Consider the following 14,914-nt stretch of genomic DNA (forward strand, 5'->3'; position numbering starts at 1 on the left):
ATCGGTGCCTCTTCATTATTCCGAATGCAGTGGGGGATGGACTTTCACTAAGGCCCGGCCTGTGGCGCACTCACTTTTCAGGTCTCGCGAGAATCTCCGCTGCTGGTACTTGCTACCCCCAGTCCTGGGCAATTGCACCTCGTTTCATGTGGCTGCCCCCGAATCGGAACGGGCCCAGACTTTCATGGGTTTCGGCGAGGGCGGATGCTCCTTATGCTGGTGAGTGGGTCATCGCACACAGGGAGTGACAAAGCTAACATTTACTTGCCTCGGAGGGGTCTTGGCCGATTTCAATGATTCAGTCCTCTGAGCCAATCGATAGCTCACTGAGGGCCCTGTCCCCTGGCCTCCACGGCGCAAAGTGATCGTGCACTCACCTTAGTCGCATTACGCTCTGCCGGAGGGGTCCCAAGGCCTCTCCGCCACTTCAGCTGCTGGGTTCTTCTCTGTGTGTGAAAGCTTGTGCGCCGCGTCTCGCCTTGATCTGGGCCCAGGCGCCAGCCGCGGATTTGCGTTGTGACTATATTGCACGTTGCCCCGCCCAATGCTCGGCACCACGGCCTCTGGCTCTGGAAGCCAGGGTAGGCCTCAAATTCAAATGGCCACCGTTCGGTCGGCGCCGGGCTCAGGCAGCCGGTGAAGGGCTCATTAGTGGCAGCAGTGTTCTCTCCAGGTGTCCCGCCACTTGGTAGCCGGATAGATGATGCGGATCTTCGGAAGGGATTCACGGGTGCCGCAGCTCCTTTAACTTGCGGCCATCGAGCTCCGCGGCTAGGCCAAGCCCCAGTACTTGCCTTTCTTCAAATGCATTCAATTACACAAAGAGGTGATTGCACTGAGTAAAGCCAACCAATGCCTGTGATCCTAATGTTTAAATTAGAGTCGTGATTTCTGTTTCTTAGCCAGGTTGGCCACCAAGTCCCACAATTCAGAGGTTTCTGGCCAGGAACCATTCTTCTTTGTGTAGTTTGTCCCAATTCCATGCGTTTCCCTCTACAAACTGAGACTTCTTTTTTCAAGTTGGGCAAGCTATTGGTGTTTTACACTAGCCTGAGGTTCTCACTGATAATGGCAGACTTTGTGCTACCATTTAATGAACCTTGGATTTTAATTTAGTACTGGTGGCATATATGGGTTTTCAAGATATTGTACACTATACACAACTTGCACACCTGCGTGACAGACTAGCCGGAAAATCGTTTTTGATTCATATTCTTGCGCTTACGCTTTACACGACAAACACTGAAAAGTGTTATGAGGAAAAAACACAAGCATTGCAAATCTAAATTAATAACATTTTCATTTCAGCGCAGTCATAACATTTTTTATATTTTATTAATTCTTTATTATCATCTGCCCTCCTGAAAACAGCAATGAGCAATAAAGATACTGGAAATTCTGGGGTACAATTCAGAATGGACATTGATACGTAACAGTTTAAACTATTTTTCTTAAAAAAACACAGTAAAATGGCTACGACATACAAAATAGAATAGTAAAAGTAAAAAAAATTACACTGAAAGTGGAGTGAAAAACATTACAAAACACTACTGTAACTTTGTTCCTATAAAAAAATCTATGTGCACAATGATGCAAAATAAGACATGAAAAACTGTAAACAGGCCATTAAAAAAAACCACAGGCTAAAGGAGTTTCTTCCAGTAGGTAGTCCAAGTGTTAACCAGGAGAAGACTGTCAAATGAAGGATGAAAGTAATCCAAAGAGTTAAATTGTCGAGCACCTGGCTTGCCAAATCATTCCAGGCACTCCAATACCTACCCCAGCACCGTACAACATGGTTTACGAAAGCACATGGAGGGTCTTCACGAAGCTGCTTTAGACTTGAAGAATTTTTGACAGCTGCCGATCCATTCGATAACTACCCTCCAAAGCAAACATCTTAACTACAGGTCTTAGCATTCACCATGTGGTTCATAGAAAAAACTATTTTTAGTGTCACCAATATCACTAGCTCCTTAATACCAATTCTGCTGAACTCCCATTTTTACCCACCACCCCCAAAAGGTGTACACAAATATAAAGCACATAAAGTATTAATACAGACAGTAATTAACTGCCCCATAAATATTAATTTAAAACAATCTTATTTTACCTTATGGTACCGGATTTAGTAGTAATACTAGACAAGTCATCTTTTCAGAATATCCTTTTCTATTAATTGTGCACAAAGTGACCCACACAACCCAGCTAAGATGCTCACCCAACTCTTACCCTCCTTTCCAGGCCTGTCAACAAAACTACACAATTTCGAGGCAGCACAACTATTGCCCATCAAGTGGCGCCAAATACAGGTAATCCACCCTAGTAAACTCTCCCAAAACAAATTCGGATAACTCGGGCAAATAATTTGGTCACAGTTTTCACGAAAAAGGACAATACTTTTTAAAGAGGCATTCTTTTTTCAAATTAACTTGCTCTGGATTATTCAGACATCTTTCAAAATCTGTGTAAACATACACAATGACTTAATTTTAAGAAAACAGATCTAGTAGTGGGGAGCTGGGATAACTTGAAAAGGAAGACATTTCTTGGGACAACATCATACTCTTTTTGCGGTAACCAGAAATGCCAGTCCACTATTAAAATCGCATGACTTGCCATTTTAAGCTCTTCTTATTTTTCGTTGCCCAGTAGCCACCAAGTCCTTGATATATCACAGTGGAAGAAACAGGTATGCCTCTGATAAATGCCCCCCACCCCACTGTCTACTCCAAGTCTCACTGTCTGTTACCAGTGGTGGAATAATAACGCAACAAAAAAAAAAAACATAAAATGTGGTCATTGGGACTATCAACATGGTCACAGTAAAAATTTAAAATATAGTTCTCTTCAATAGTATTGTTGGAGTGATCAATATTTTCTATCTGCTGCATCTTAAAAGGTGCCTACGCACTTCGCTCCGCACCAAAGGCTACAATTTTGACAACAAATGATTTTAGGAATGTAGTATTAAATTGCACAAATAAAAAGAATACTTTCGACGTCAGCTGTTTCAAAGCACTTTTTTCTCTTGAGGCTAGTAAAATTCACCACATTTCTTTTTGCATCATTTCCCAACTGAACTGGATTAATTCTAATCCAGGAGGTGGTGAACCGAGACATGTTTCCACCACAGAGATTTGCAGAGAATGTACTTTGTCTTTGTGTTCATGTCTGCATCATGATTTAAATAGCAGTTATGACCTAAAGAGAGGCAGGAGCTATAAGGTTATCACCGTCCCATCCTCCTCTATGCCACCTCTTGGGATTACCAAACTGTGTCGTGGGTCTGCTTTCAAGGAACTCAGTATTTTGTGGATACTGCCGTTGCTTTCCCGCCCTGAATGGTTCAGCACCAGTTCTCGCTGTAGCCTGTGGCTAAGGTTATTGCCATTCAGCCGGGCCAGGCTGTTTGATGGCAGGCTGTGAGATTTTGGAATGTGTAGTGGTTCCAGGACACCCTCAATGACAATGTCTGTCTCTTCGTCGCTCTCTATTTCATCAGGGTGGAAGTTCTGCAGGGCATTTGAGGATGGTAGGCTGTGGTGGCTTGCTGTGCTGTCCGTAGACTGCCCAGAACTGCCAGACATCCTGCTGCTTCGGATTATGTTGTTTCTTTGGTTGGCTGGCTTGACTGTAATGATAAGGTTGTGGCTGTTGGCAATCATCATGTCTGTTACTTGGTCGAGGGTTTTGCCAGCAACTTCTATGCCATTTACTTCCAGCACTTCATCGTTGACAGCCAGGAGACCCGTACTCTCTGCCAGCCCCCCTGGAACCATACGAGAGATGAAAATGCCTGGCACTTTTTCCAAACCCTGAGGAGTCACCCTCACGCTAGTTCCGTCACGGATATAAAAACCTAGCGGCTTCTCACAGCCATGTCGGTATAGCCTCACTCTCCGATGTGTTTCAGGCAGGATGTCCACATCGATGATGGAAGACACAGGCCTAAAGTCATGAGGCATGCTGATGTTGATGTGAGGCCGCCGGCGGAAGTTGTCATTTCGCAGAGTCACCAAGACTTTCTTCCTCCGGGTCAGTGTGTTTGTACCGAAGTTACTGTAGTCCACTTCCTCTGCAAACAGAAAAAAAGATGGTTACAAATGTGGTAATAAATCCCAGAGACCCGCCCAGTAGGATTAGTCAATACGTTTTTTGTACGCTAACAGAAACTGCAATTATTAACATTAAATTAGAATAACACTATTACGGACAACAAAGATATCCACTGAGTAAAACTACAGGACTCCAAATAACTGCTAGCTTGGTCTCTTCGAAGCAGTACATCTGTCCATTTATTTACTCAAAGTAGAAAATGAAATTTTTTTCCATACCAAACCGTGCTAATTTTAAAAATGTTTAGTATTGATACTTTAGAGTATCATACTATAACAAACTCTAGTAAGCAAACATGGAAAAACATGCAAAGGAATACCCTGTTTATATTTCACATTACAATGTTTTCTGACCAACCAAGCATCCCACCGCCACCTCTCCACACCAACAACAGCTCTCATTTTGTTTTTGTAATTGTATGTTCTTTCCCCTGTAGCCATCTGGTGGGTAGCCTTGCGCAGCATGGTAGCTGGCCCATAAAATGATCCAGACATATTTCCAGCTATCTTAGTAGTTCCTTGTGTAGGTGAAGTTAAACAGCATCTCCTTACTAATGGACTGGTTTAGCCAATTAACTGAGGAGATGTCGGCCATTAAATAACACTACCATGTTTTCAGTTTTTTGTTCAAGCAGAAATATGCCTAGGTCAAAATGGATCCAGAGTCCCTCAATAGATGTACCAACTCCTCCTTTTATGTAATAAGAGGCTGGATCAGACCGTGATCCCTTGAACAATTTTCCTAGGAGCATATGATAAAAGCTTAAGCATTTCGTTCTTAAACTACACCAGAATACCAATACCTGCCTACTAACTTTCATGCAAAGAAAAGCCTAGAGATGGGCTAATTGAACCAATGTCCATAGAAATCAGGGTATGGCCAGTGAAGATCTTTTGTTTGGAACCAAATTTTGAGAAGCAATGGCTGAAAACTCAAAAGGAGACTACTGATTAAATGTGTACGCTAAAGACAGGGGAAAGTTGTGCCACTACAGTGATATCTTAGAATAATTGTCAAAATGTTTGTGAGTCAGCAACATGGGTTAGCTTGGAAAAAAAGTCAGTGATGATATATTTACATGCCTCCCAAACTACCTCCCCGAGAAGCCAGTTACTGCTAGCCCTCACTGCCATCAGGGTCAAGTGCGGAAAGTGTTTTACCGGACCCAGTTTGCAGAGTCATAATAGGACAGATCCCAGAACATCAGTGGCATGCGACCTAAACCTCTACAGTTGCAATTTAGTAGTCCTGTCTGCCTGCGGACCCCCGCTCCTAACCCCCAAACGAGGTCCGACATTTTCTAACTGGGAATATATAGCTGCTTTTATTAGGAAACAAATGGGTTACAATTCATTGTCCCTTTAAAATCATGAATTATGTGAGTGTTATGAAAAATTTGGGCTTTCACTTGAGGAGTTAGCACGCATTTTGTGAAAGGGCTAAGCTGTTGCACTAGAACATTGAAGTAGTGCTTGGATCTCTGAATAGGTTGCTGCTATTCAAAAAGCAATTTGGAGATGGGGTCAAGAACAGCCATCGCAGACTTGAAGTGCACAGATCGGTCTGTGAGGAAAATCCAAGACGACTGGCATTCTTCACAAGGGAATTCTACAGCAAGTGTAAGCTTTCATAACATGTAATGAAATACAAATACAGACATTACTATCTGGAGAAGATCTAATATTCTCACATTTTTGTTTGTAACAAGATTATCAATAAACAATTATAAAATACTAATGTCCACTGTCCCTTTGTTTCTATGGAAATGCAAATCCCGAAGCAAAGTCATTACCACAGGTTACTTATATTTCTAACAGAAAGCATTAGTACAAAGCATCTGTTATATATAAAACGCATATTAAACAACGATTCACAATGATTTTGCTATTAGTAGGTTTGACTTACTCTTGTACTACTCCTGGCTTCCTCCTGAAGTGTAAGCTAGGAGCTATCCTTGCTTACTCTTGGATTTCATGAGGTGCGGAACAATTTTCAGAATGGGGGTGCTGTCACCAATGTTACATGGGTGAAAATATAGGGGATTGTGAAAAATCCAAGCATTGAACTAAGAACAAGTGTAGCAAATTAGCCATTATGACTTACTCTTGTACATAGACACTGGAAGTAGGGTTGCTTGGGCTGCAGCACCCCAAGCAACCCTACTTCCAGTGTCTTTGTACAAGAGTGAGTCATAATCTTCATGAATGAGGCCCACTAATTGTTTATATGAAGCAAGGACAAAACAAAAAATAAGTATTTCTCAAATATATGCAGTTTTTCGAAAACTTAGCGATTCTACTTAAAGATTTTTTTTTTATTTCACACCACAGTAGGGATTTGCAATAAATTAAATGTCACATCATTTTGTGCAAATTTAAATTTTGCTTCAGCACAGAAGTATTTTTTGGTATATCTGGTGCAGATATGAACCCTAGGTGAAAATTCAGACATTAAAACAATCTGACACCAAAGAATGTGTACATGCCAATAAGATCACATGACCACTGTTTATGAAGCGCAACTACATACATTATCCAATAAGAGTTCCCAGAACAAATATATCTAGCAATATAAATCCGTTATGCTAGCACTTATTTTCAGTCAACCGTTCTAGCACCATGAATATCAGAAAATAGCAATTTGTTTTTTTTTAACTAGGACTCTTCACGGAACTTCTGACAATGTAGGAGGTGCCTCAAAGAAGTTCAGCCGTGACTGCCTCACCAGCACCGGGCTTTAAGAGATACCTTCTCTCATAAATTAGAAGGCAAACAAAGCAGTTTATGCAGATAACTTAAGTCTAGAAACTTTAGTTTGGTCTTCAGGCAATTGCCCACAGCGTTAGAATCTGGACAGCTCATTTCCCAGTGAAATACCCTTTACATTTTTGCTTGAAGGAACATTGGTGGGTCAGGGGTACGACTGCCAAACATAGGATCTTGATAGGTGTGCCAATTTTTGCAAAACGTTTGGTTTATTAGACCTTCTACATAATGAGTATTTTGAACTTGATACTGTCCTTCACCATAAAACAGTTGAGGGCTTGGGGGTGTAGTTGTGTTCTTAAGAAACATTGTATTAGTTATATCCACCATATAAAAGATTAAATATTACAAACAGTTTGGTAATACAACATTCCTTATATACTTTTAAAAACTAGAAATTTAACATTCCTTTTGCATTTCTCCAAGAGGCAAAATATGGTCAACTTTGTCAATAGCATTTCACTCTGATGTTGATAGATGCTTCGAAAGGGATCTATCACACTGAGACTTGCAATATCGAGACTGATTACAATGGGTGGCTTGCGCTTTTCTCACATGAAAAAACATACTAGAGCTCACCATCTCTCCCAAATGTCTACCACATAAATCCTAATCTGGAAAACCTGAACTGGGTACTGATAGAACGACACCAAGAAATACAGACACCCTGCACTCAAACCCTTTATAAAAGTACCAAGTGTCTGAGGCCTGCATAATCCCATACTAAAGAAAATTCAACAGGGATGGTCTACGGCACACAGGGGACAAGGAAAAAAAAAAAATGTCTTCACTTTGAGAACCCCCCCCCCATCAACATAGAAGGCAGGGTAGAAGTACAGACAAGGGAAACGTGGAGCACAGGGGAGAGGAGCACATGGCGAGAGAAACATGGAGCTCAGATGAGGGGAAGAGAAGTACACGAGGAAGACACCTGGAAAACATGGACTCTCATGGAGTGCTTAACCAAAAAGAAAAAAAGTAGTGCTCGAAACTTAAGAAGTGGAATGTCAGAAGTAATTGGGCCATGCTTCAATAGAGGCACCAACACAAGAAGAGGAAGGCAAGCCCACATAAGTTAACAGATATGCAAGCAAATTAGAGTGAAAATAAAGCCAACCAATGGGCAGGCTATAGGATCACTGTTAGCAGACAATAGATTTTTACGCAAGCTGAAAGCTTTCACTGTCTGATAGGAGAGGCATAAAAATCTCCTATGAATTGCTTTGCTGGTGATTCAAACAAATGGTAAGACATATACTACATATCCTCAGTTTAAAATAGGAGAACAAACATTACGCATCATTAAAAGTGTGAGTGACTTGGTCATCATTTTCTAAGTAGAACTAGCACTCCCACATGATATCCAAGGCGTTGCCGGAATAAACACAGACGAGTAAATGTGGATTTCCTCAGCTCTTGCACTCATAAAACTATGTAATCTCTGAAACTTGGAAAAACTGCGACCACACCAACACATGAAGAATGGATGGACTCTATGGCCACTATAAATGCACATTGGAGACTAAATTATGATATGCTATCCAGGGCCTATTTACATCAATGTGTCTCTCGCCATTATTTTTTTGGAACCCAGGCGCCTGTGGGAAATCCTCTGCATGGCGCTACTGTCTGACGGAGCTGCTGTTACCTCCTAGGACATGCGACAACATACCTACATAAAGTAAGCTAATATGGGCAGGGTCATGAGATGATAGAATAAATATGATGTTATGGTTCTCTCCTCTTTTACTTTTTACCCGAGCATCGTATACATACATAATTTGTCTTATAGACTTAGTGAATCAATGAAGACCTGAACTTACTATCTATACGAGTCACTGGTACCCCTTTAAATGTATGCAGAAAGTTCATACTAAATTCCTTCTAAGGAGAATGAAAACACACTAAAGAGATCAATACACAATGAAAAAAATATATATATATTTATGTAGACATTAGAGGTTAAGGAAGAAAAACTTTTGGAGTAAAATAATATGGACAAGGCAAGGGAAACCAAGAGGAGAAAGAAAAAAAACAGACACGACACACATGGTTTGCTAAAAGTCGACCATACCCTGACAGTCTTAAAACTCTAATTTCAGATACATTATCAGCTCGAAAAAATATTGTTGGGTCTGTTGCTGCTCATTCAGGCATAGAATGCCTTCTCTCATCCAAAGAGATGTTACCCAAGCATCTAGTGACGATTGCCTGCCTTGCTATGTTGTGCGACAGTTGAATGTGGACTTAGATGATTATTTGTTATTTACATTTCTACAGTGCCAGCCATCGTTGGTATGGTATCTGTGCACTTCTATATCCGGGCACACTTTGGACAGGATCTGGTAAGGTTATCGATTGGAGGAACAAGCATTTGATGGTGTCCGTTTAGCTGATGTTTGGTTGTATATGGTAAATATGGAGATTGTTTTGTCTTAAGATTTGAAGAGTTTTGTAAGTCATTGTTAAACTAGATTAAGTTTGATACAGGAAGATTTTTGTGGGTTTTTTTAATGTTGAAAGATTACTGTTTTTTCTGGCAGTTATATCACAGAATCAATTGTCTGGTGCTTTTTATACATCTCTCGCAAATCAGGTTGTTTTCGTATTTATGCAAATATCGACTTGACAGTACGGTGGTATGGTGCGGGATAGTGCAGTTGATTTGCCCAAGATTTGCAAACTTTGGAGTTGGTGGGCAGTGTTACGCATATGAAAGTGTGGGGGGGGCTGCCTACTTAGTGCTTTTGGAAAGTGGCAGTTTTTCGGTGAGATATTAATGTGTCATTGTTGGCTGTGCACTGCTGTTGCCCATCAGACCAAAAACAAAATATTCGTTTTTGAAAGGTGTGCTGGTCATGTGTGATAAAGGCTATCTAAAATATATTGAATGGGGTATGTGTGCTACACTTGGGAAGTGAGAATTGTCAGAAAAACTACTCCCTCACCAAAGCAGTCACTTATACATTAGTGTGGTGTTGGGTGGTGCCTTTTAAGGGTGAGTAGTCATTCTTGGTTGGATTGTGGGTGGAAAGCACAGGGAGGAACAATTTGTTCTGAGTCACAGATCTACCAATCCTACAGCAGTTACGTGTAAGTGCAAATCATTAAAAAAAGTACCAAGAAAATATGAAGGTATTTTGTTGCTGTACTTCAGCCTATGCGGTATCCATGGTAGGAAAATCCGTCTTGTGGGACCAACCTACAGAGAATGATATCTGCATTTGTATAGCCTCTGCAACCTTCAGAACGCAACAGAAGCACTTTCCTAATTTAGACGCTCTTTCTGAACAGATGATATACTAGTGTTAGAAAAGAGCGAGGGAGAAGAAAAACCGAGAGAGCGAACGAGGGTTGGTCTGTGTGTGTAGAGGTATGTGTAATACATAAATGTGGATACAGGCGTGTATAGATACTGGAGTCGATTTGATTGGTGATAGACTGCCTTTAATTTTAGCCCTCCAAAGGGCCACAATTCTATAAGAGCGTTGCTAGACGTAGGACAGCCCCAGGAGTAAAAGGCAATGAATCCTCCCCACCCCCTTGACGTGCACACACACACAGACCTTAGCAGCTGCTTCCCTTTGGTTGACAAACATACCTTTGTGGCCATAAAGTTGAAAGGAATCAAAACCCTAAAACTGAAGAAGACGGTGGGAGTTGGAGGTGAAAGTAATGACGCGCTCCCTTTATGACCATGGGTGCTCGGACTACTGAGAGGCCAGAGCTGTCAGTTCAAGGGGCAGTGCTCAGCAGGAGGATTAAGACCATATCTTGGCACTGACGAAGTTTAAGGTGTCCTAAGGAAGACTGCCAGTGTGGGGATCACCCTAGGTTGTCTGCGTCTTCCAATCTTCTTCGCACAATCAGAGCTAAGTCCGAGCATGGCTTAGACTTGCATTTAGGTGCGTGTTTTATACGTGCAAGGCCCTACCCATTTGGTGTAAGGATTTAAAGGTCCTGGACTTACAATAGATAATGTTATGTGATGTTCTGAGAGTGACAGCGAGTGAAGTGCTGAGAATTGCACTGCTTCGAGGGGGGGCATTGGGTACAGAGACACTGTGCACACCTCTGTCGGTTTGGCGCTAAGATTCCAGGTTATTGGGCCTCAAAGGGAGATTCGGTTGCATTGGGTGAACATGGGTGCCTGGCCCTGCATCTTGGCTGATGGCACACGTAGCCATGTGATAGCAGGGGAGAGAAGGGAAGGCACCTTGTTGCATGGCTCACTTAGAAATAGGTTGGCTACGGCTACAGGAAACGAGCACTTTCAGAAAACCAGTCTAGATTTCTTGGACTCGGCACTGCACATAGCCGTTTAAAAGCTGGCTATTTGCCTATTAACAAGCTACCTCGATTCTGTTTAAGTATCAGAAAATGCCAGTGGATTTTATCCTGCGCATACTTATAAATCCTACACCATCAGATACTAAACAAGGCTCCCAAAACTAAAAATTGTTATGCCCCCACCCAGATATACCGTAACTTAATATAGAAATTAGCAGTGTGCTTTAATTCATGAAATCTAAGGTGCCTGCACGGTTCTTCCAAATACAAACGTGTGCAAAAAACTCTTGAACCCCTGTGAAGTTGCAAAACCTAGGCACACACAGAATGGAATCCTCCTGTCGGCTATTCAGTTACACCTAGATACATTTTTGAGAAACGAAGCACAGCAAATCGCAAGACTCGTTACAACAATGGAACAGGGATTGTCTAGGCGCGGGCAGCATTAATCCAGCAAACATTATGAAAAGCAGGCGCCTGGGACGTGCTACGCAACATGAAAGGGCCGCGTTCGACAACAGAGCTTTTAACCCGAAGCAGCGTGGCGCTGTGCGTCTTTAAATTCACATGAACAGAAATAAGGGCCCTCTGAGAAGGCACCGGGAGCAACACTCCCAGTGCTTGGACAGCTGCTTCCCATAGGGCCTGTATGCCAGACCAAAATACCAATGGTTAGCCAGATAAGATTATATAAACAAACTGAATTCCTCAGAGAGGCCGACTGCCAGACTCATGCAGAACTGTTCAACCGGGCCTCTTTTTCCAGCAGTGCTCACCGGGCATTATTGTTTCCTATGGGAACTGCGGAGCGTTAACTGACAGCTCTGGAAAGCACTTCAAAGACGGAATTACTTCCACCGAGGCGGGTATCTCTTCGGGCAGCAAGGGAACACTGCCAATGACTCATTAGTAACTGTGCATCCTCCCTCAGACCGAGATATCCCCTGTAGGTACATGGTAAACGTCAGATAAACCGTGGACGCGTCCGGGTGTGGAAATACACTAACAAGTGCTGACAAAGCCCCTAGGTAAGAGGTTTATAGTTTAGATTTTAATATGTTTTTGTGTATAGTTATACAAGTTATGCACGGCCTGGTCCTCTGTTAACCTACAGGCCACGCATGATAAGCACGGTTGGGAATTGTGCAAACTCCCAACCCCATTCAGCATTGCGAGTATACTTTTAGGAGTACAGAAACCGCAGATGGCAGTCTCAGCAAAGAGGCAAAACTTGAACGAGCGCCGCTTCAGAGATCTCTTTTTACACCCTTGAGGGCGTGGAATACAAACTCCAACACACTGCATCTTTGGAGACATCTTCTTACTCAACTTGTGACCGATTGATACTGCAGCAACCAAAAAGGTACTCAGAGTTTATAAGCGCACCTGGCGCATACAAACTGTAAGAATGTGCTATTACAAATGTACAATACTAGCATACCAGTATTTAAGATGTACAGAAAGGGAGTGATCACGTACAGTGCACATCCAGTAAAAACTCTACTAGGCCCATCGTGAAACCGAAATCTTTCCCAAAATAAACCTACTAAATACCCACCAAAAACAGATTACTAGAGGTGGGTGAAAATTCCCTCCGCAGCAGAGTTTTGCCCACTCAGTGTTCCACTTGGACAAGGAGCCCCGGCAAACCTACGCCATCTGTGGCTTGGTAGCGTTTTAACTTAAAAATGGAGAGTCGCGCGCGAGAAGTTGTGCTCATAGAACACCTCCCTGCAAGATTTTTCAACAAGGGCATTCACAGCAAGCCCTGACCGTTCAGTTGAGAAAGCTGCCGCTCGAGTAGAAAATCTAAATCTAGAGGTAGAAAGAGGCAGTGCCCTCTGGCACTGCTTGATGCCATTCGCACTGATTTTTTTAAAAATCAGCGCTAACTGTGCGATGTGCCAAATACCCGCTGCTTGCGGAAGTCCGCCGAATCTCGCAGAGTTTTTATGTAAAACTGCCAGTTCTGACCAACCCCTAGAGGGTAACCCAAACTCTGCAGCGCACTGTTATGATGCAATCCCACCCTCACTCCTCCACTCCATCAAACGACAAACAAACAAAATGTGAGCAGAAAAACTTGAGATGGAATAGGGGCTCCAGAGCAACACTAACCAGGCAACGCACTAGCACATGGTCCTTTATGTTCCATCAAGAAAATTTGGGTACCATTGGTGTGTTTCCAGGCATAACCGGAACAAATTAGATGGCAGCAGTGTTAACTTCTCACACACATGTACAGCACATGAAGCAGCTGGCAGGAGCCCATAACAGTGAACACGTGCAGTGCTGGCACTGCGACGCCCGCTTCACTCACCTCACTGGACAGAAAGCAGAAGAGCAAGCTTTATCTACAATGAGCAGGTACAGTATACCAACACCAGCGTAAGCACCCCCCCTCTCTGACACACAGTATAATTGCTGCATTGCAAGAGGCAGTACACAATATATACATGCATACATGTGCAGCAAAGGAATCAGCAGTGAGATCCTCACACAAAGTACGCCAAGGGCAGCACCAGTGCCAGCTTTACTCATGCACACAGCAGTAGGAATGCAAATTTCCCCTAGACACACTGTACGGGATTACTGCAAGCAACGTAAACGTTGAGTTACAGTTGTTTAAAGCCACATTTGTACACCGAGGCACTTTTAAATGCATGGTAATTTTTATTTTTAGGAATTCTGTGCAGGGGAAAGTGAAATATTTGCCAAGAAAAGTTCACTGTCAGCATTTGCAAAGAACGATGCACAGTCGACATGGTTCTCTCTGGGTTTTCTCCCTTCTTCAGGTTGCGCTCCCTCTGCTTATTAACTTAGTCGTAGAGTAGGTGTTTCAGTTCCTAACAAGGAAAAACAGCTTTTTGTGCCTTATATTTTAATACCAATACCAACACTGGAGGTAGGCCAACGGCAGTAAAGCTAGGCCTCTATATAATAAAAAACAACATAACCGCTAGTACTGCAACTAATCTTAAACCTCAAAAGGTTTAAGATTAGTTACAGTACTAGCGGTTATGTTGTTTTTTATTTATTATATTTTAATAAGCATGAGCAACGCCAATTGGTTTTGCTTATACATGAGGTTCCAGGTGGTGGAACAAAATGTCTGAGTTTTTTTTATTTTATCCTCTCAAAAATTAATTTTGAATGAAGATTTGATCATGAATACAGCATAATGGAATCCTTTAGTTGTTAAATTAAAGAACTGTTAGCGTGTTTACTTTGTAAAAAAGTTATTTAAATAGGCGAGTGTGCCTTCCCCCCCCCCCCCCAGTCTTCTATTCCTTTAAAGAGCCTCTTCATTTATACTCTTTTTTTCCATCAAAAATAAGTACTCAACTAGAATAGGTTGGCTCTCTTCTCCCAGTATCTCGGTTCTCAGTAGTTCCTCCCTTGCCCTCTCCTGCCAAATCGAGAATATCCGCTATCGTATAGATACAACCTGGCTAAATATAGATCTCTTTAGAAGGGAAATTCGCCAAAAACAAAAGGCGAACTATGACTGGGAGGACAAGAAACAGACACAGCTCCCTCCTCCTGTGGTATACATGGACAGAAAGGTTCCAAGATGACGCATGCTAGGTTGTTTTGAGATTAAGGCTCCCAATTAACTGGATTAAACTATCTCCTAAAATGTTGTACCTGTGTAGCCCCTATTAACCCAAAGTAAATCCGAGAGCTCTACAGGCACTTGTCAGTTTCCAAACTGGTTAAGGGGAAAGTTTATTTACAGA

At 42.3% G+C, this 14,914-nt stretch overlaps 1 protein-coding gene across 1 annotated transcript in view; it reads right to left on the bottom strand.

Annotated features, from left to right (window-relative positions):
* Positions 1–1,318: 1,318 nt before the first annotated feature.
* LOC146822798 (partitioning defective 6 homolog gamma-like) overlaps positions 1,319–14,914 on the bottom strand; it is a 198,695-nt gene continuing 185,099 nt past the window's right edge. The window contains exon 3 of the mRNA XM_085606991.1: positions 1,319–4,078. Coding sequence (XP_085463117.1) covers positions 3,222–4,078 — 857 coding nt within the window. The 3' untranslated portion in view covers positions 1,319–3,221. The remainder of the gene's footprint in view (positions 4,079–14,914) is intronic.

The sequence above is a fragment of the Triturus cristatus genome, chromosome 5_2 (assembly GCF_964204655.1).
Source record: "Triturus cristatus chromosome 5_2, aTriCri1.1, whole genome shotgun sequence".
Classification (NCBI taxonomy): domain Eukaryota; kingdom Metazoa; phylum Chordata; class Amphibia; order Caudata; family Salamandridae; genus Triturus; species Triturus cristatus.